Genomic DNA, 21,553 nt, shown 5'->3' with positions numbered 1-21,553 from the left:
ATCCTGCCAGAAGTAGACTGTGGTTTATTTTGTCAAATGTCTTGCTGAAGTCGGTAAACTTTGTCCTCAGCATTCTCCCTATTCGCTAATTTAGTCACTTTGTCAATTACATTGTTAGATAGGGCAGCCCCCCGACAGTCGTGCAGGAATTATAATCTTCCGGCATGCCCCCCCCCCCCCCCCCAATTCCATTTCTCCGGGCGTGGTTATATCAGCCAAGACGAACAACAAGGCTCCGCCCCTTTTTGCTGCGCAGACGTTCCACCACTGTGTGAAGCCTGTGTCCTCACGAAAAAGGCTGTGGAGAAGCAACGTGGGCCGGAGGTCGCTCGTCTTAGTTCTGTTCTTGTAGGAACGGCGCGCAGTAGCAGCCCTTTACACCGGGAAAAGGCGTTCGGTAAAACATTATTGGAAACAACTTCTCCGTCATGTCCCATTTTCCCTTTGGCTCTCTTCGAAAGCGCTGAGGAAAGGTGGACGGGCCTTGATAGAGCGCCTCTTACTGACTCGTGTGAATGCGACGCTAAGCATCCTGGTATAGAAAACGAATACGTATATAAACACAGAGCCCAAATCAGAACTGGCGCTGCCTAAGCTGGACTTAAAGGAGAGAGCGCCCTCTCGTGCCATAGTGCTGTATATCTGATTTTCTATCCGTCCATTCCGGGGTTTTCATGATGGCTGCTTTGCCAGGAACGTCCGGTCCGAAAAGCTGGAAGAGGAGTTGTTACCGCTCGCATCATGGCTGCAGCGTTGAGCACCTCAGAATTTGGCGGAGAGAGAAAGAAGCAGGTAACACTGTTTCTAATTTACTTATTTAGTTTTGAACTGAGGCAATTCATTATTTTTATCCCACTTAATGTGTGTTGTTGTTTTAGTGTGATTCCATCCAAATGTTTAACTTAGATATAAGTGAGATTAAAAAAAATAGTCAAACTTACTAAATGTCTCAAAAGATACCCATTTTTAATTCATTTCTTTAAACTTTAAGCTTTCATTATGCATTCCTCTTGTCAATTGCATTTTTATGTAATTGAACAGCTGTGTAACCTTGTATAACAGCATCAAACTATTCTTTTTGCTCTTCCTGTTTTACGAGGGCACTTTGATAATTTTACAGTTTGTTACAGCTCTGAGAAGTGCTCGGAGGCTAAAGCAGTTATACAGTAAGCGGCGTTTATGTGAAGACAAGTCATCTGATGGAGAAATTGAAATGGATGGTGAAACAGCAACTCTTTTATCAGAGGAAGAGGTAAGATATACGTCACTAAATGAATTGGAATTCACTGCAGTATATTCAATTCCAGTTTTTGGGTTATCAACTTTCTGGAAACTTACCTAAACTACCGGTGGCCCTCCAGAGACTGCTTGAATGTCTGCCCTTCAGCATTCTTAGAGAGTAATTGATTATATGTTATCAGATGCTATCATGAGTCAGTGTCAATATTTGTGTAAGCCGCCTTGAATTGGGTAGGCAGCAATATAAATTTTCTAAAATAAAATAATGACTACATAGACCTTCTCCAGGGTGATTTATTCTCAACTCGGTCCTTCAGGTTTTGCAACAGTGTGCACATCGTTGCTTACGGTCAAGTCTGCTCACCTTGCTTCTTTCTTTTCACCATTCCCAGCATTATGTTTGTTAAATGAATTTTGCCCCATTTTACATCATTTTTTTTGCCACGGTTAAGTGAATCACTGCAGTTGTTCAGTGAATCTGACTTTTCCATCGATTTTGCTGATCAGAAGATCACAGAAAGGATCACATGACCCTGGGATACCGCAACCATCATAAATGCAAGTCAGTTGCCAAGCATCTGAATTTTGATTACATGACCGTAGGAATGCTGCAATGGTCGTAAGTGTGAAAACAGCCATAAGTGACTTTTTCCAGTGCCATTGTAACTTTGAACAATCACTAAATGAATTGTAAATCGAGGACTACCTGCATTCACTGCTTAACAGAGGGTGTCTTAAGGTTTACAAATGATGATGAGCAAAGGTTTTATCAATATTTCTGGTATGCCAGCTGCAGTTGTTAATGAGTTGATCCATTTTGGACAGTCATTCATTCTTTAGCTATAGCAATCTTGATTTTCACAACCCCCTATTATCATTTAAGTAGCCATTTATTAAGTGAAAATTCTGGATTGATTTGTTCTATGATTCATTTGTTTTCTTGACAAAAAGTCTGTCTCCTGTTGCAAATTGTGGCTTATTTTTGCCTTCCATATCAAGTGGAATAAAAAGAAGCTTCTATCTCTGATTTGGTTTCTCTATAAAGTTTTTTGTTGATTCAGTATTGTTCACTGGCAGGTTTCACAGCTTTTTAAAAAAATCCAGAGAGGAACAGAAGACAGAATAGCCTCTATGAAGCTTCTTCGACAAGGACTACAGTACAGAGAAATCCAGCAGAAATTTGTCAGGTTAGCTGATGTACACTTCCATTATAGAATGATACTAGTGTAAATTGCTTATTTGGTTCAATAGAATCAACTAGACCTTATGCTGTCACATTTATCTTTCCCACTGCCTTTCCTCCAGTTGGATTGTTTTCAGAAGGCACCATGCTAGATAACATGGTGCCTCAAAGGCTTTGATCTTGACCTATCAGTTATGCTGGTGAATAGTTTACATATAAGGTGGGAGGTGGCTGATTTGGTTGTTTGGTAAGATATGGCTCATTATTTTTGTATGTAGATTCAGGAGCATTTAGCTTATTTGTTTTAATGTCTATATTTAAGAGTATTACTAGCTTAATAGTTTTAGAGCTTTCAGGAAATTTTCCTGTTGAATCCAGAACACATCTTTAATGTGTGTTTTTCAAAGGAGAGCATATCATTGAAAGAACTACAGTCTTTTTTCTGCATTTGTTAGTACGTTTTGTATTATAACATAGTCATTGAGTGAGCAAATAGAGTTTAAAGGAATTTGTTGGAACTTAAGGGAGATTAAGTTTAATTTGCCTTTTAAATCAAGTGTTTGCATTTGATCTGTATAAGAGTCTGGCATAGGAAGCAATACTAGTAAAAATCTTCCTAAAAAGAAAAAAAAAGATGTACCAACAGGAGTCTGCCTTTCTTGCTCACTTAATAAGAAAGGCATTGTTTTGGTTCCTTCTTTGTAAATATTTACGGTATGTCTGTCTTTGTCATTCTTGCAAGACAAAGTATATGGTTGATTTTGGTTTTCTTTTCACAGGATTATTGTTTGTTTGTTTGTTTGTTTGAATGCTGCCCTTCTCCAAAGACTCCGGGCGGCATACAATTACTTTTTCATTTACTAGGCAAACAATATAGAGGCATTTAAATTTTTTCTTTTAATAATTTTTGTAACTTTGTTGTCACATTGGAGGATTTTTTAAAATTTCTACAGGATATTTTTGTACATACAAGGATGAGTGTGTACAATTTTGTAATATTCAAAAATAAATTTTCCCCTTTCCTAATAACTTGCAATGTGGAAACATTATTTTGCTTGGCAGAGAAAGACAAAATTTGAAAGTTTACACATAAACACTTAATTACACAACATTCATGTTTAATATGTAGAGGAGCATAATTTTCTTTGTTAATTATAATTAACTTTCAGTTCTTACTAAGAGGTTAGATGTTAATTTTGTCTTAGCAGGTCAGAATTAGGAATTCAGTTCTCATTTATACAAGAGTTAAGAAGTTGAACTACTACACCTACTGTTTAGTGTTTTGAATGTAGATAATTTTGTTCTTTTGCCTTTTCTTACATAAAAAAAAATTTAACAGGTTCAGTCAGGCTTTTTGCTGTTGTTGTTCTGATTCCATAAATGCTATTCATTTTTACTTATCCTGGCCTGTTAGGTTGTAATGGTGTGTAATCTTTTTTTTTTGTAATTTTTTTTCACAGTTTCTATGTATATATCAATGAATGTAGTTTAACATTACTAACATACATAATTATACATTTTTATCCAGCCAATCATAAATCAATATTTTTGCATCTATTTTATGCTGTCATTTATCAGTCTGTTTTTCTTCTTTTCTTTATACTCCCCTCCCTCTATCTCCACCTCTTCCCTCTACCTTCTTACTCCTTCTCTCCTCCCTCCTACTTCCCTCCACTCCTTCTCCCCTTCCCACTTCCTCTTTCTCCCTCTTAACCTTTCCCTGAGTGATTCTAATCCTAATTCATCTTATATTTAACAGACTGATAACATATTATTTATTGATTTGATTTTTATAACATATTCCTGTACATCTTTAAATTGAATTATTGGCATCCCCCTCCCTTTTTTTTGTAGGAATAAAAGACAGAATGTACTGGATGGTGAACCTTTTTGGCACCAAGGGCCCAAACCAGAACGCACATATACACCGACCAGCTGGTCTTTGGTTTCCGCTCTCCAACACGCACAAAGACCAACTGGCCACTGTGTATGTGGGTGCCGGAAACAAAAAAAGCAGCTGGCGATGGGGCACATGCCCACAGAGAGGACTCTACGTGCCACCTCTGGCACTCATGCCATGGGTTCACCATCACGGTACTAGATCCTCCCTAGTTTTCTGGAAAGGGAAAGTAAAAGAGCCAAGAAATACTTTTAGTCTTGTAAGCATTTGTTATTGTGGATTTATAATTATTAAGCTATCAAGCTATTATTCATACTCATAGTTTGTACTTCTCGTCAGGATTAGCATGAAAAGCTGACAAGAGTTAGATTACCTGTAACTGTTTTACTAGTGTAGGATATTTTCTATTGGGCATTGCTTTCTTTTGCTTAGACATATCCAACAAAGATGCAGTGTAGCAGGAAAATCTATATGTTTTAATTGATAGGTTGGAGGGAAATATGTCTGTGCTGATTGGCTTATTTACCAGCAATCTAGCCAATCTGCAGATGGATGCAGCTTGCTGTTTACACGAACTTTCACTGTCTACTGATCCTGCTGTGGTCGAAGCATGCTTGCCAGCCACCTCTTATCTCCTGACATACCTCTCTGGACACAGTGTAGCTCTCATGGTAAGATGCATTCTTGTGCTTAATAGCTCTTACTTCTGTTAAGCCAGAAGTAAAATTTAAATTTACCAATATTTACTAATTTTACTCTTGTTTGCAGTTCTTGTTCATAAAGTTGCAGTTAGAGTGAACATAGGGGAGGAACATACTCTTTCCTAATGTATTTCAGGAGCTGTGCTTATATACATTAGGGAACTTAGTAGTTGAGATGAAAGCTGTGAAGAAACACCTTCTACCTCAGGGCATCATCCCAGTGTTGGCATCCTGTATCCAAGTGAGTATCAAATATAATTTTGCTCAGTCATTTTGAATATCAGTTTTGGTTCATGAATTATTTTTATTTATTAAATTTATGTTGCCCTTCCTGATGCTAATGTGAAATTTTCCTTCTTTAATCCTTATTACAAAAATTATGTGGTTTAAGTTACACTGATAAATAATGACTGGCCTTCCAATGAAGTCTAAGACTAAATGGGTATTCCTAGTCTTGATTGAATGCCTTAACTATTGCAATAAACTCAGTTTTCATTCTCCATGACTAAAAAAAGTGAAATCTCCTTTTCCTGTAGCATTTGCTATATCTTACAGTTGCTCAAGACATTTAAATAATTTTCAAAGAAGATACCTTTCTTTTTAAAAATGTCTTGTATTACTAAGACCTTAACTTATTGAGAAACTTCTGAATATTTCTGAAATAGTATATTTTCTGAGATAGTTCTTGCATAGGTAACCTTTGTCCGCAGGTCCAGTATATTATTTTCTGCATGAAACTGCTAGAAATGCTATTGAATATAGGCAACTGAATTGTCAGCATTTTCTTCACTGACTTAGCACAATTTACCAAGCATGTAATGTTTCCGTACAATTTGTGAGATATTTGGAACAATCTATTTTGTTATACATGCATTGCTATTCTCTGCTTCCTTTTCCAACTGTGTCTTTGATCCTAAATTATTGGATAATAAATTGGATTGCTTGATTTCAGTCACCTCATGTGTCGATACAAGAAGGTGTTGGCTATGTTCTGACACAACTCTTGCAATCTAAGGAAGCTGCAGCTGAAATCATACCGTAAGTGAAATTTCAATTACAAATTATATGCTTATGTAGTTATGTGATGCTCATTTGGATCCAAATACCATTTTTAGTTCCTCCTGCCTTGATTGGACATCGGCAGTGTCAAGCTAGGGCATGAGGATTGCTCAAGGAAGTATGTCTCTTGGAGACTGCTCCTGCAGCAACAGTGTCCTGGGTGATGTGGGGCAAATGATGTGTGGGGTCTTCTCACTAGGCTAGCCTCTAGTAGGGTGTTTCTCATAGGTAAGCTGTCTCTTGCTGGTCTCTTGCACAACCTCCCCATAAAAAAGAAATAATATGTTTCTGCCTTTTCATTTATATCTTCCTTGGCTTTAAGGTAAAGGGTACATTTTTAAAATTTATTCTTAATCATGTTCGGTTCTTGGAGATTGCTTAGATAAGTCCCTGCAGTTTTCCTGGCAAGATTTTTCAGAAGCAGTTTGCCTTTGTTCCTTCCTTCAACTGAGAAAAAGTGACTGGCCTAAGATTACCAAAAACTGTCTTTGTGCCTAAGACGGGACTAGAGTCTCCCGTGTCTATCCTGATTCCTTAACCCAGTGTTTCCCAATCTTGGCAACTTGAATATATTTGGACTTCAACTCCCAGAATTTCCCAGCCAGCGAATGCCACGGTTGGGAAACACTGCCTTAACCAGTACCTTCATACATTTTAATGCAAAGAATCTACATGTAGTAGCCCTGTAAAATTGTATATGAATTCTTGCTGCATCTATCACGGCTTCCATAGTACAGTGTTTTCTTCCACACAATGTAAGCTTCTGTGATATGACAGGACAGTGCTTATCTGACTGCTGTTTAGTTTTCTGCTTAGTAATTAAATAAGATTTTCTTTTTGTCTGCAGGCTGCTCTTAGAATCCAGCCTCCCTCAACACATGCTTCATTTGGTTTGTTCCAGCCTGGAAGATGGAATAGGAACTGCAGTGGAATGTGCATGGGGTCTTCACTACATTATTTGCAGGTAAATATATTGGGTGGATAATGAAGGTATGAAGGTATCAAATAGATAATGAAGGTATCAAATAGTAGTCAGCATATACAGGGGAATAAACACTACACAGAGGTATAATTTTTCATTCCAGGCTTTGAGAAAAAAAATCTGGTGTCATTGTGGGGGAGGAGTGGCCATTAAAGTATTAACAACTGGGAGAGTGTTGAGCAAAAGACAGTTGGTGGCAGAACTAGTTTTTAGACAGAATTTAGTTGTAGGCTTTCCCTAAAGAAAAAACATAATTATTTTGAATAGGAAATTAGGTTAGTTCATGTGCTAGATTACTCCTTTGGTTACCCTTCTGTTGCTTTTTTTAGGAGAGGGTGTGTCAGTAAATAGAAAACAAAACAAAACAATCCCTTTGATAAGGTTCTATTTATAGTTTAACTACATTAGGTAATTGTACACATTGATTTACCACAAAACTAACACAGAAGCTTGATCCTTTGGCATCATATCACTGGATTTTTAAGGTGATATAATTATGCCAGAAAAATCAGGGAAAAAAGAGGAATTTCCAATCAGAGAAAAAACAAAGAAAGACGGAGCCAGCTACCAGTGCAATTAAAAAATCAGGACAAAAAGAACTGGGTTTATACATTTACAAGTGCTTTTATTCTGCTTGGGGTGGAAAAAACAACCTGAGTGCCTTAATGAAAACAAATGCAATAAAAAGCAATACTATACACATTAATATAAGTGGTAAACGTCATATTGGCAACACCATTTATAATGCTCAAATACATGCTAGCTACATGTCTTAATTTTGGAATACTCACTTAAATACAGTAACTGAGTTTCCACCATTTTCTAAATTTTAACAATGATGCTGATTTTATTTCAGCAGGAAGCCCTTCCCCATCAAGACACATGCTTGCTTCTAAATCCCCCTGCTCTTACCATTCTGCCTGGAGTAAGCAGCCCTACATACTATAAATATATGCTCATAAATATATGCCATAAAGGGTTTTATTACTGATACCTGGAATTGTACCAGAGACGAATTGGTAGCCCGCACAATTCCTGAAGTACTGGTATTGTGTAATATTATTAGGCGATCTCTATTAACAGTCAAGCAGCTGCATTTTGTATCATCAATTCTGGATGATGATGATGATGATGATGATTTATTAGATTTGTATGCCGCCCCTTTCTGAAGACTCGGAGCGGTTCATAACAGGAATACAAAATACAAATCCAATGATTAAAAAAGCAAAACAGTTAAAAACCCTTGATTAAAAACACTCATACAACCCAAACAAACCATACATAAAACGGAGCGGCTGAGGGGAATCAATTTCCCCATGCCTGGCGGCAAATCAATTTCCCCATGCCTGGCGAAAGGCAAGGAGGGTGGGGACAGTCCTAATCTCCGGGGGGGCAGTTGATTCCAGAGGGTGGGGGCTGCCACAGAGAAGGCTCTTCCCCTGAGTCCTGCCAGACGACATTGTTTTTTCGACGGGACCCAGAGAAGGCCAACTCTGTGGGACCTAATCGGTCGCTGGGATTCGTACGGCAGAAGTCAGTCCCGGAGATATTCTGGTCCGATGCCATGAAGGGCTTTATAGGTCATAATCAACACTTTGAATTTTTACCAGAAACTGATTGGCAACCAATGCAGACTGCGGAGTGTTGGTGTAACATGGGCATACCTGGGAAAGCAGAAGGCGGTCCTGAAGGTATTCTGGTCTGATGCCATGAAGGGCTTTATAGGTCCCATTTTGAACCAAGCAAGCCACTTTGACGTATTACGTAAAGGCAGTGGTCTAGAAATTGGGACACTCTTGAGTTCTAATCCTGCCATAGACACAAACCCAGTTGGGTGGGCCAGTCAATATTGCCAGCCCCAGGAAAGAAGGTGGTGGTGCTCCAGCTCCAGCAGTCCTTGGAAGAACCCTATTATCTAGGCCCTCAACAGTCCGGTTTCAGGCCCGGCTACAGCACGGAAACTGCTTTGGTCACATTGATGGATGATCACTGGCGGGCCCAGGACAGGGATTTATCCTCTGTCCTGGTGCTTCTTGACCTCTCAGCAGCTTTCGATACCGTCGACCATGGAATCCTTCTGCGCCGGCTGGAGGGGTTGGGAGTGGGAGGCACTGTCCTTCAGTGGTTCTACCTCTCTGGTTGGTCACAGTCGGTGTTAGTGGGGGGTCAGAGGTCAACCTCTAGGTCTCTCCCTTGTGGGGTGCCTCGGGTCGGTCCTCTCCCCCCTGCTATTTAATATCTACATGAAACTACTGAGCGAGTTCATCTAGTGGCATGGGGTGAGGTATCATCAGTATGCGGTACATCTCCACCCCATGTCCAGTCAGTGAAGCAGTGGAAGTGATGTGCTGGTGCCTGGAGGCTGTTAGGGTCTGGATGGGTGTCAACAGACTCAAACTCAACCCTGACAAGAAGGAGTGGCTGTGGGTTTTGCCTCCCAAGGACAATTCCATCTGTCCGTCCATTACCCTGGGGGTGGGGGGGAATTACTGACCCCCTCAGAGAGGGTCTGCAACTTGGGTGTCCTCGATCCACAGCTAACATTAGAGAACCATCTTTCAGCTGTGGTGAGAGGGGCGTTTGCCCAGGTTCACCTGGTGCACCAGTTGCGGCCCTACTTGGACCGGGACTCACTACTCACAGTCACTCATGCCCTCATCACCTCGAGGTTTGACTACTGTAACGCACTCTGCATGGGGCTACCTTTGAAGAGTGTTCGGAAACTCCAGATTGTGCAGAATGCAACTGCGAGAGCAATCATGGGCTTTCCCAGATATGCCCATGTCACATCAACACTCCGCAGTCTGCAATGGTTGCTGATCAGTTTCTGGTCACAATTCAAAGTATTGGTTATGACCTATAAAGCCCTTTATGGCACCGGACCAGAATCTCTCTGGGACCGCCTTCTGCCACACAAATCCCAGCGACCGATTAGGTCCCACAGAGTTGGTCTTCTCCGGGTCCCGTCAACAAAACAATGTCGTCTGGTGGGACCCAGTGGAAGAGCCTTCTCTGTGGTGGCCCCGACCCTCTGGAATCAACTCTCCCTGGAGATCAGGACTGCCCCCACCCTCCTTGCCTTTTGCAAACTCCTAAAAACCCACCTTTGCCACCAGGCATGGGGAAATTGATTCCCCCTGGCCGTCCCGTTTTATGTATGGTTTGTTTGGGATGTATGACTGTTTTTATATTAAGGGTTTTAACTGTTTTAATCATTAGATTTGTACTGTGCTTTGCTGTTGTGAGCCGCTCCGAGTCTTCGGAGAGGGGCTGCATACAAATCTAATAAAATAATAATAATATAGATCAAAGTTGCTAAGAAGCTTCTATTGTAACTAAATCAGGATTTGTCTCTATCTAGCATTGCGTTTTTTACATTCCATGGGTTCCACTCAACTTGTGAAGATTCAAAATCTGGTGCTCCTGAGAAATAAATGTGGGGAGGATTACAATATTGGAAAAGGAGAAACATTGGGCTGTATCCATGTTGCTGATCTAAAATACTTATCTTTTGGTTTCCTTCTATTTGTAGCCAAGTGAATAATTCAGTGCTGATTTCCCAAAGGACTGTGCCGTCTCTAGTGCAATTGTTGCTGGAATTGTCCTCTCGTATAGCAACAACTTCTGTTGAGGGTCTGGAACTGGTAAGGTGAAAGGGAAATACAGTACTATAAACAGGATTTACCAGACTAAGACTCAGAAACTTTTTTTCTGAATATATCTCATTTTATTTTTCTTTTAGTTGATATGCCCTGTTGTGCGGTGTGTTGGCAATCTTCTTGCTGAAGATAAAGCAAATAACGATGAGCTGTTAATAAAGGAAAAATGCCTTCTGAAGGCCTTATTTGTCTTTATGCAGTATTTCCTGCCCAAACAAACTTTTGTTGTAAGCGAATGTTTGTGGCTCTTGAACAACCTCACTGGTAGGTCCTTTGAACATGTTTTGTATATTCTGGTTGAGAGCGCAACAGGATTGCTAGTCTTTCTTTGGTTTTCATTTGGACTCTTCCAAAGAATAATACTTTGAGCTTTGATAATACTAAGAACTCAGTTAAAAGAATTGCTTAGAATATTAACTGTCTAATTTTAGAACATTAGAGATTAATAAAAACAGTGCATATTGTAGAATGATGTGCTTGTTATGAGGCATCATGGGACTGCACGCACTTTTATGACTTTTTGCCATGGTCATTAATTGAATCACTGATTAGTAAGCAACACATCACCACAATTTCCCCTTTCCTGCCGGCTTCCCCATCGTTTTTGCTTATTGGAAGAGGGCTGGGAAGGCCACAAATTGATATCGCATGACCGCATGACACTGCAATTGTTTTAAATGGAATTTGGATGCCAAGAATCTGAATTCTGATTATGTGACTGAGGGGTGGAGTAATGGTCATAATTTCAAGGACAGGTCATAAGTCACGTTTTAGCATGATCATAATTTAAACTACCTTTAAACAAATGGCTTAGGTCAGTGATGGTGAACCTTTTTTTGGCTCGGGTGCCAAAAGGGTGTGCGTGCCCATACCCATAATGCAATGCCCTCCCCCTCATGCATGTGCACAACCCTCACTCTGCCCCCCCCCCGTGCTTGCGCACAGGCCTTGCTGAAGTTTCTGGAAGGCTGTTGGGCTGTTGTTCCCTGTCCCCAGGCATCAGGAAAGCCTCCTGAAGCCTTAGGATGGCAAAAAATGGCCAAACAAGCTAATGTTGGGCCATTTTTCACCATCCCTGGGTTCAGGCGGCTTTCCTGAAGCCTTGCAACAGCAAAACAACCAAAAAGAAATCTAAAAATCAGCTGGCCTGCGTGTTGCAGCTGACATAGGGCAATGCCTGGTGTGCCCTCAGATATGTCTTCTCATGTTGCCTATGGCATGCGTGCTGTAGGTTCGCCATCACTGGCCTAGGTCAAGGAGTACAGTGGTACCTCTACTTAAGAACACCTCTATTTAAGAACTTTTCTAGATAAGAACCAGATGTTCAAGATTTGTTTGTATCTTCTTAAGAATCATTTTCTACTTAAGAACCTGAGCCTGGAAAAATTTCCCAGAAAATTTGAGAGCGGCACGAAGGCCTGGCTTTAATCCTGGCCATCTCGGGCTTTTCTGAGCTGCCAGAGGAACTTTTCGGTGGTGCTTAAGGAGGCTTTGGCAGTCCAGAGTGAACAAAGCATTTCCCTTTCTGTGGGCGCTTGGAGAGGGAATAAATCTCTGCTAGCACCCAGAGAAATGCCCCCTTCGCTCTGAGCAGTGACAGTCATCCTCCTCTTCTTCCTCCTCCTCCTCCTCCCACGCAAATTCTGAGCTTTTTTTTTTTTTTGCTAACGGGTTTGCACGCATTATTTGCTTTTACATTGATTCCTATGCGAAAAATTGCTTCTACTTACAAACCTTTCTACTTAAGAACCTGGTCATGGAATGAATTAAGTTCCTAAGTAGAGGTACCATTGTACATGTAAATGAATGGCTGATTTTTCTGTTGTTGTTTTTTCCAGTTCACAGCACCACATCTTGTTCTGTTCTGCTAAGCCTGGAAGTCTTTTCTGATCTGTTGAAGCTGTTATGTTCTTATAAGGTGATCAGCTTGCTGGTAGGTAAAAATATTGTTTCCAAAATATTGTCACTGTGAAAAATCTGCAACTGCATATTCACAATTTGATACAAATATGTTTTAGTGACATATATTGCATGGTTAAGTTAAAGACAAACATGAAACTGTTTGCCCTGCCATTAATCAAAGTAAAATAGTTGCTTCAGACAACTGATCTTTATACATTATACAGGGCCAAGGAAAATGGGCTTAAGTATCCTTAAGAGTATTGGGGCATCCTTAAAAGTGTGAGAGGTGTAGCATGGGTCAGGAGGGTGCAAGGGGAAGTACAAGTAGTGTGGGTTGGGGAAGGTGCAAGAATGGCATGAGAGGAGAGGTGCATTATGGATCAGGGAATGTTGGGGGGGTGCATGCAGGAAAAGTGCCAATCGGAGGAGAGGGTGCATGAGAGGCATGAGTCAGGTAGGGCGCAAGAGGCATTGATTGTGTGGAGGATGTGCAAGAGGCACAGGTTGGGGTGGATGCGTAGCAGGCATAATACAGGTCAGGGGTTTGCCTGAGTATGCAATAAATTAGGGAGGATGCACACATGTCCAGTGTAGTGCAAGTGCAGAAGGGCTGGGGAAGGGTGCACCTGTGTGGGACTTACCCCAGCAACTTGCAACCTTTTTTGCCAGAAGGTTGCAAATGGCGATCAAGTGATTGCAAGATACTTCAACCTATTGTAAGTGCAAATCAATTGCTAATGCACAGATTCATATGGCCATGACAGTGCTATGATAGTCAGAACTCCCAAGGGCTGGTCATAACCATCATCTTAACTTTAAACAGTAGCTAAACAAATGATCATAAGATTAGAAATGTTATAGGCTGGTGGGAACATTTGAAAATTTCATACTTTGTTTTGATATGCTCAGATTACCACCTACTTTGAGTTACCAGGATGTTACCTCAGCTTATATTTGTCTTGTTGTTTGGAGCTTTACACAATGTGGAAGATTCAGTAAAATCTCTTATCATGAACATACATTTTATCATATAGAAATATATTATTTTCAACTGTAAAGAAAACAAATGGTTCACTAGTACCCCTTATCTTATATAATATTTTATTGTCAGAACACAAATATTAAACATCCCTTTTAATAAAACAGTGCAGGTGAGAGCCATATATATGTAAAGCAGATTGAGGTAATTAAGGTAGCAAGTACATATGGATGCAATTTTTATTTATTCTTATGGTTTAATTCAATTTTTAAACTCTATGTGGCTAATCAGTAAAGTGTTGCTGGCTTTCGTGTGTGAGGATCCAGATACATTGATATTGTGTTCTGAATCTTAGTGGAAAGGCAAGAAATCTTTGTAAACAATGTAAGATATCTTGAGTTTTTAATACCAATATAAATTGATATTGGTAACTGAATTTGCTCATCTTACTTTCTTGTTCAACTTTCCCCTTTAGGTTCTAACAGTGTTATGCAATATAGCTGCCAATGGTGCGGCCTACTGTGAAATGCTGCACCAAAAAGCTGTGCTTCCTTCTCTTGTAAATATCCTTGTTGTTTCTGATGTCCAGGTAGTAGGCCAAGGTCTAGAACTATTGCATCTCATCTTCCTTTACTGGCCAAAGGTAGCTTTAATGCATTGTGTATTAATAGTATTATTATATATTCTAAAACTCCAAGATGTACTAGCAGTTTCAATACTAATGTGTATATTCTTTTACTCTGCTAGGCTGCCATTGACTTTGTAAATCATTCTGGACTACAGGCCTTACAGCAGCATCAAAATAATCTACATTTACAAGAGCAAGTCAAAGTGCTAATTCAAACAGCTAGCCAGATAACTGCTGTTCCTCAAAATAATCCCCTTGGAACTGAAAACCTTCCTTACAGACTTGAAGCAATGAGATAATTTGTTGTCAACAAATTTTAAACAAACATTTTGAATAGCAGTGTACTCTCTCTGTCTGTGTCTATCTGTCTGTCTGTCTGTCTGTCTCTCTCTCTCACACACACACACATCCATATCCACCAGCACCTTTCCTTTCTGAGTGTTTGTGCTCACATGTACCTTCCATTTCTTTTCCCTTCAGCTGAAAAATGACAAAGCATTATTGAAAAGATATATTAAGGCATTCCAGGAATTCTGTAATGATTAGAACAATTAATAGAAATGCTTTAAATAGGCAGTGGATTTTGCTGAATTTGATGGGATTTATCTAAAAATAGTTACAGGTTTGTTAGATCGTAGGGACAGCATTTGTAGTTATTTGTAAGAATTTAAGATTTCTATTTGGACTTAAATTTAAGCATAATGAATGTAGTTTTTGCATATGTCATTAATACTTTGCCAAAGTCCTGTACGTATTCTAATTTGCAAATGTATATATTTTTCTTCATTAAATTGATTATTATACATGTTTCTAATATTTACCTGGTTGGGTGACAGAAGCCAGCAAAAATGGACCATGTTTAAAATAGACTGGATATATCTGGTGAACATAGAAAAAACCTTTCCAGGGGAGAAAATGCAGCAATATATCATTTTGGGAGAGTCAATTGGACAGAAATGTAATAAATAAATTTAAAAGTTGCTGATTTACATTCTAAATTTCCCTTCTTTCCATGATGTGATCCAAACTGGAGTGAATGTTACTCACATATATTTCCAAGTGCACACACTCATTGATATAACATAAAGAGAAGTGTAGAAAAAATCAGAATGAATACAACTTCTTATGGACACAATTGCTAAATGAGTTGGAAAGAATTCTAGAAGCCTTGTTCCATGTTTCCACTACACTACCCCCTGGTACATATATTGACCAAAACAGGACACATTGTATATGATTTTATTTGTAGATCACAATTAATTAAATTAAAATTACAAACAAAAATATATATTGTTTTAGAATCAAAGAGTACAGGATTATTTTCATATTTTGCTATTAACAGCATTCTCCAAGGCTTTGGCAATTTGGTCCACATTTAGGTTATTCAGTGACACACTCTTTTCTAGACCGAAGGCTGTAAAAAAAATTAATTAAAAATAAATCTTAGACTTCATTCAAAGATAATTCTAAGGTTTCATAACACAATTGTATTTTTAATCTATAAGTCTTTTACGAGTGAATTGCTTTCCTAAATATTTGCTAATCCAATTCAGAGAAAAGCCTATGGGGATAAATATATATATATACAATACTGCTTTTCTAAAATGTTTTCAGCTGATACTGAATGATACAAGAAAAAAAAAGTCTGTGCCTAAAGGATACATTGATGGAAATATATTTTCTTAGTGATGTGCCAGCAGCACTTTCTATAATACAGATAGTCCTTGACCTATAACCATAATGGACTGCCTATTACGGTCATAAGTATAGAATCATAGAATAACAGAGTTGGAAGGATCTCTGCCATTTCAGAAGCCACCTTTACTGTTGGAGCTTCAGGACTGCCACATTTAGTGCCTGCGAAAACAGAAAGGGGGAATGCATGGAGTGCATTCTTTCTTTGGGAGTCAAGGACATTTGGCCTGCACTTGGATAAGAGTGACTAGGGGAGTGACTGGACCATATGATGGACTTATGGATACAGCAAATGGATCTTTGACTGTTTTCCCAGATGTACCAATTCTAGAAGCCTTGTTCCATGTTTTCCCAGATGTACCAATATGACATTTCTAATAAAATGGAACTTTGAGGAACTTCAAGCCTTGGACTTTCGTTTGGTTATTCCTTGGTACCTTGACACTCTTGTTGAAAACCTCCAGTGATGGAGCACCCACAATCTCTGGAGGCAAGCTGTTCAACTGATTAATTGTTCTCCTTTCGCCTTAATTCTAGGTTGGGTCTCTTTTTAATGATCTTCCCTCCTTCTCTTCTTGTCCTGCTGTCAAGTGCTTTGGAGATTAGATCAGCCTCTCTTCTCTGTGACAGTCCCTTAAATATTGGAAGACTGCTATCCTGTCATCACTAATCCACTTCCCCAGACTAGATGCACTAATCCTTGTCATTGTTTTCACTCTTTCTAGAGTCTCAACATCTTTTTTATTTTGGGGTGACAAGAATGGGACATAATATTCCAAGTGTGTCTTTTAATGCAATACAAAGTAGTACTATCACTTTGCATTATCTTGATACCATTCCACTGTTGAAACAGCCTAAGACATTGAGGAGAGGTCTGCAAATTCCTAATAACCAACTGACAGGACCAGAAAATTTCCAAAGGCCCCACCATTTCCACAAGTAATTGTCAGAGTACTGAAATTGATAGCTGCTTCTTCCAGGAGGCATCAGAGGTAGCGGCTTAAGCACTGTGTGGTCTCAAAACAGGATGGGGGGAAATGGGTGTTGCAGCATCCTTGTAATCACCATCAGGGTGCTGCACTTGCTGTAGATTTGAAACTACCATGCAAGGGATCAAATGGAGGTTAAGTGAGATGCCTATCTCAAGGAGTACTTGTAGTCTGCACACAACTAATTTTCATAGGGTTGCATTTATATATACCCCTATTGCAGGGGTGCCAAACTCAAGACTCAGGGTCCAGATCTGGCCCGTGGGGTGCTTAGATCTGGTCCACAGGGCTGTTCTGGAAACAGCAAAGGACTGACCTGCAGTGCCTCTGCCAAGAAAAACTGGTTTCTTCTGGCAGAGGGTTGCAGGAGGCCGTCACAGCTGAAAACAGCTTGGGAGCCCGTTTTCGCTGGCAGAGTGCTCGGGCTACCATAGGCACCCCAGCATGAGTAACAGCTGTCTATGCCTACCCTGCCCATGTCCACCCTAGCCCCCTGAGGTCAAACTCAACCCTGATGCGGCCCTAAATGTAATGGGAGTTTGATACCCATGTTCTATTGCCTATTTTCTTGGTGCATACAATACCCAGAATATAAACCAACTTAAACTGGCAAATCATGCTATGAGACCAAAACTCAAGATGCACACAGTACCTGTGGCATAAGTGCAACCTCTAGGACTGTGGTTCCCAACTTTTTTTTGGCCATGCCCATCTAAGCATGTCTAAAATTCTGAGGCCTCCCCCCATGACATATAATTCTTATTTTTCGAAAAGTGAACTACTCATGTAGAGGAAACCTAAAAGGCCATTAACTAGGTTTAAACAAGGTTCCAATTGTCCCCATTAAAATGCAATTGCCCCCCTGTTGGGAACCAGGGCTTTGGGATTTTTAACTGGTTTGTTAAGCATGTTGTATGAACATAACCAGAGATGAAAGTCACATATATCCCTAGTTATTTTGTTCCATCAATTGTTAAATTTTAAAATAATGTTGTATTAGAAGATAAGTAAAAATTGTGTAAAAGAAACTAATAGTAGCATCTGTTTTTGTTTATGATTCTAACAGAATCCTTTCTGCCATTATTCTATACAATATCAGCACCTGCCAACTTCTTTCCCTGCGTTGCATGAATGTAGAATTCAACTTAAGACTGTCAACAGTATTATGGAATAGAATTAACACAAAAGTCTATTAAATCTGTACCTTCTGTTCGTAATACTGTATATTTCTTTTAATAGATTAAGCCAACATGTGCATATATTCTGTTGATACCAACTATATGTGAAAATGGCCTTGGCTTACAAACAACTGCATATCTGCAGAAAACCTTCCAATTTTTCTTTTTAACAACAATATATTTCAAATAAAATGTTTTAGAGATTAATAACAAACCCTACTGAACAAACAATTGAACAAATTGTTTCTATTGTACTTGCAAAAGAATATTTTACAGAAAAGCCCTTCCTAACTCACCATATCTAGCCCAAAGCATAGGATGAACATTGGAGCATTCTCTGATCAAGATAGAGAAGTTTGGGTTTGCCTTCTTCAATGTGACATAGTGCTGTTCAATGAAATTTCTGCAAAGAATTCAACAAGTAGAATAGAATACAATCAGTTTGAGGATTTTATTCCATTCAATTACCAAAAACAAAAAGATGTGTATTGATTCCTATCTTACTCAGATTTGATTCACTTATAATGTTCAATATTTTAACACTTTAATGTTTTATTTTGCTGTTTCATGATATTGTAAGAGTCTCTCAAAAGTGAGATGGTAAGTACATATATTTAACAAATAAATATTAATTACAGAATATGCTACATTTTACTTCAAAGTAATATTTCAAAATGTACATATATTTATTTGATTTTATAACTGTACAGGAACTCGAGATGAGGTACACACCCTTCTATCTTTCCCCACAACAGAACTCTGGACTGAGAGAGAGAGCACAGCAACTGAACAAAAGTCAGTCTGCTTTACAACTGAATACTACACACATTCATACCCAAGCCAAATAATATTTTTGTCTAGCACAGTGTGTAAATCCAGCTCACATATTTTAATTCACTGTATCATGCAAACCAATATTAGAGTAGCTGGGGAAAAAACATGACTTTTCTGAAATGTTTAGGAAATATCCCCTTCCCAGTAAAAAATAAAGCTGACTGTTCTTAACACCACGGTGGTGCAGTGGTTAGAGTGCAGTACTGCAGGCTACTTCTGCTGATCACCAGCTGCCAGCAGTTTGATAGATTGAATCTCACCAGGCTCTAGGTTGACTTAGCCTTCCATCCTTCCGAGGTGGGTAAAATGAGCACCCAGATTGTTGGGAGCAATATGCTATCTCTGTAAAGCTTAGAGGCAGCTGCAGAGCACTGTGAAGCAGTATATAAGTCTAAATGCTATGGCTATTCACCCTTAAATCCATCTTTAATAGGTCCTGTGCTTTCTGTATTGTTTGTAAGGAAATCAAGATTTTTTTAAAAAATCCCGTTTGTCTTGAAAGAAGGATTATCACACACACACACCACTCCGGACTATCTCCTAAAAGGCTTAATAGCAGCCCAGGTGGCACCACGCGATTTTCTCCCTGCCATCCTATCCACTTGGCAACTCCTAAGGAAGCAGACAAGCCAGGAATCATTTCTCAAAGGAACTTTTGCTTCCATGATACCTTGTATACCGGATATCTCCAGTGCTTCCAGCCATTTACTCTGGGACAGCTCCTTCGTGCAGCCAAACAGACTGAAGCATACTAGAATAGGGGGAATTCTGGGAGTTGAAGTCCAAATATCTTAAAGTGGCCAAGGTTGGGAAACACTGCTCTACAATTTATTGATTGATTTTGTCCAATACACAATACAATACACCCAACGCCGAGCTGGGCAATACTACCGCTGTATTCATGGGTATTTAGCCCGGGTGATGTGCAAAGCCAACCCCCAACACTTTACCCTTAGACTATCCACGGTTGACCTCACCATATTCCTAAGAGGTCAGTAAGGGGCGTACATAAGTGCACCAGAGTGCCTACCGTCCCCCGTCCTATTGTCTCTCCTATATCTTCTCTTCTATACCTATATCTTTTTCTGCTATTCTCTCATAGTTATATTTCACTCCTTTATTTTCTCCTCCATTCCCCCTTTGATACATTCTACCTGATTATATCCTCTATAATCCTCATTGTGTATTATTGTGTATTGGACAAAACAAATAAATAAAATATAAATAAATAAAAATAAACTTCCATGCCCCTCCGCCAAGGGGTCGGATAAGATCCCTGCTCGCCTCTCACCTACCGGACTCCCTGACTAGCCGCCGAGTGCTGGCAAAGGTGGATCCGAATTTCCTTGAGATTCTGGCCAAGGCTGCCCCCAACCGCTCGGACGATTGTGGCGGCCGCCATTGTGACCGCCAGCCCCAAAGGCGCAGTTGCCGATGCTGCGGCCAATCCGGTGCGTAGCACAAAACCGACGCTTAATTAATGACGCCAACAGGATAAGAAGCGCGCGGGGTGTTATGGGTAATGAACATATAAGTTCCCTGCTGCCGCTTATAAACCTATACGGTAGCAATTTGAAGACAATTTGAATTTGAAAACATAACTCATGTTTTTCTTGATGTAAAGCTATATTTGGCTGCCCAAGTTCTGGACTGAAAACTAAAATCACAGGAAGGGACCTTGGAGGTCTTCATCCCTGGAAGTTTGTGAGAAAAGACTGGAAAGCCGCCTATCTGAAATGGCGCAGGGTCTCCAACCTTTTCAACTTAAGACTTGTGGACTTCAACTCCCAGAGTTTCTCAGGATTTCTGGGAGTTGAAGTCCACAGGTCTTAAAGTTGCCAAGGTTGGAGACCCCTGGACTAGAAGACCTCCAAGTTCCCTTCCAGATCTCAGCTCTATTCTGACTGATTGTTTTTCAGTCAAAATCCCTGCTCAAGGGATTTGCAAACCGAACAAATGGCTGTCTTAACTTTTGTTGAAGATTGGAGCACCCACAAGCCCAGGAGGTAAACCATTTCACTGAATAATTGGTCTCACAGTCAGGAAATTTCTCCTTGGTTGAAATACTTGAAGACAGTTCTTATGTCGCCTCTACTACTCCTCGTTAGACTAGATCAGTGTTTCCCAACTTTGGCAACTTGAAGATATCTGGACTTCAACTCTCAGAATTCCCTGGCTGGGGAATTCTGGGAGTTGAAGTCCAAATATCTTCAAGTTGCCAAGGTTGGGAAACACTGGACTAGATATACTGTACATCAATCGTTCCTCGTTCGGTTTAGCCTCCAGACCCCTTAGCATCTTTGTTGCTCTTCTCTGCACTTTCTATGGAACTGGGATCTAGTGGTTTTTACCACGCATAGAAATCAGCGAAAAAATTAGAAGAGTAGTGCTAGAACGGCTGGTTTATGTAGAAAGAAATGCGATTGCAAATCGAGATCAACATTTTTGTAAGCAACCAAATATGGCTTGATAAGGTCCAGATCACCCAAAATCCAAAAGATCACTTAGATTATATCTTTGTAATCTATATCCCAAAGTCCTCTATAAACATATCGTGTTTTGAACGGTGATGCATTTAAGTTTTTAAACATTTAGGCACAAAACCGTTGAAATCAACCTACAAAA

General features: G+C 39.7%; 2 protein-coding genes across 5 annotated transcripts; one reads left to right on the top strand and one right to left on the bottom strand.

Moving 5' to 3' along the window:
- Positions 1-219: 219 nt before the first annotated feature.
- On the top strand, positions 220-15,212 carry TMCO6 (transmembrane and coiled-coil domains 6). 4 transcript variants are annotated; one of them, XM_070746917.1, is made up of 12 exons: positions 220-792; positions 1,131-1,252; positions 2,317-2,426; positions 4,810-4,993; positions 5,160-5,264; positions 5,976-6,061; positions 6,930-7,046; positions 10,597-10,708; positions 10,807-10,987; positions 12,562-12,656; positions 14,080-14,247; positions 14,352-15,212. In XM_070746917.1, exons 1-12 carry the CDS (start codon positions 675-677, stop codon positions 14,529-14,531), a joined length of 1,578 nt encoding a protein of 525 aa, XP_070603018.1. In that variant the 5' UTR covers positions 220-674; the 3' UTR covers positions 14,532-15,212. The 4 variants fall into 4 exon arrangements, with proteins under 4 accessions (XP_070603018.1, XP_070603020.1, XP_070603019.1 ...); XM_070746919.1 differs by having other exon boundaries at positions 1,121-1,252; XM_070746918.1 differs by having other exon boundaries at positions 248-792; positions 4,852-4,993.
- Positions 15,213-15,457: 245 nt separating this feature from the next.
- On the bottom strand, positions 15,458-20,398 carry NDUFA2 (NADH:ubiquinone oxidoreductase subunit A2). The gene is made up of 3 exons (XM_070746921.1): positions 20,224-20,398; positions 18,391-18,497; positions 15,458-15,646 (listed from the first exon to the last, which is right to left on the bottom strand). The coding sequence occupies exons 1-3, from the start codon at positions 20,328-20,330 to the stop codon at positions 15,555-15,557; spliced, it is 306 nt and encodes a 101-aa protein (XP_070603022.1). The 5' UTR covers positions 20,331-20,398; the 3' UTR covers positions 15,458-15,554.
- Between the last annotated feature and the right edge of the window lie 1,155 nt (positions 20,399-21,553).

The sequence above is a fragment of the Erythrolamprus reginae genome, chromosome 3, assembly GCF_031021105.1.
Source record: "Erythrolamprus reginae isolate rEryReg1 chromosome 3, rEryReg1.hap1, whole genome shotgun sequence".
NCBI classification, from domain to species: Eukaryota; Metazoa; Chordata; class Lepidosauria; order Squamata; family Dipsadidae; genus Erythrolamprus; species Erythrolamprus reginae.
This window is presented reverse-complemented; position numbering and strand designations above follow the sequence as displayed.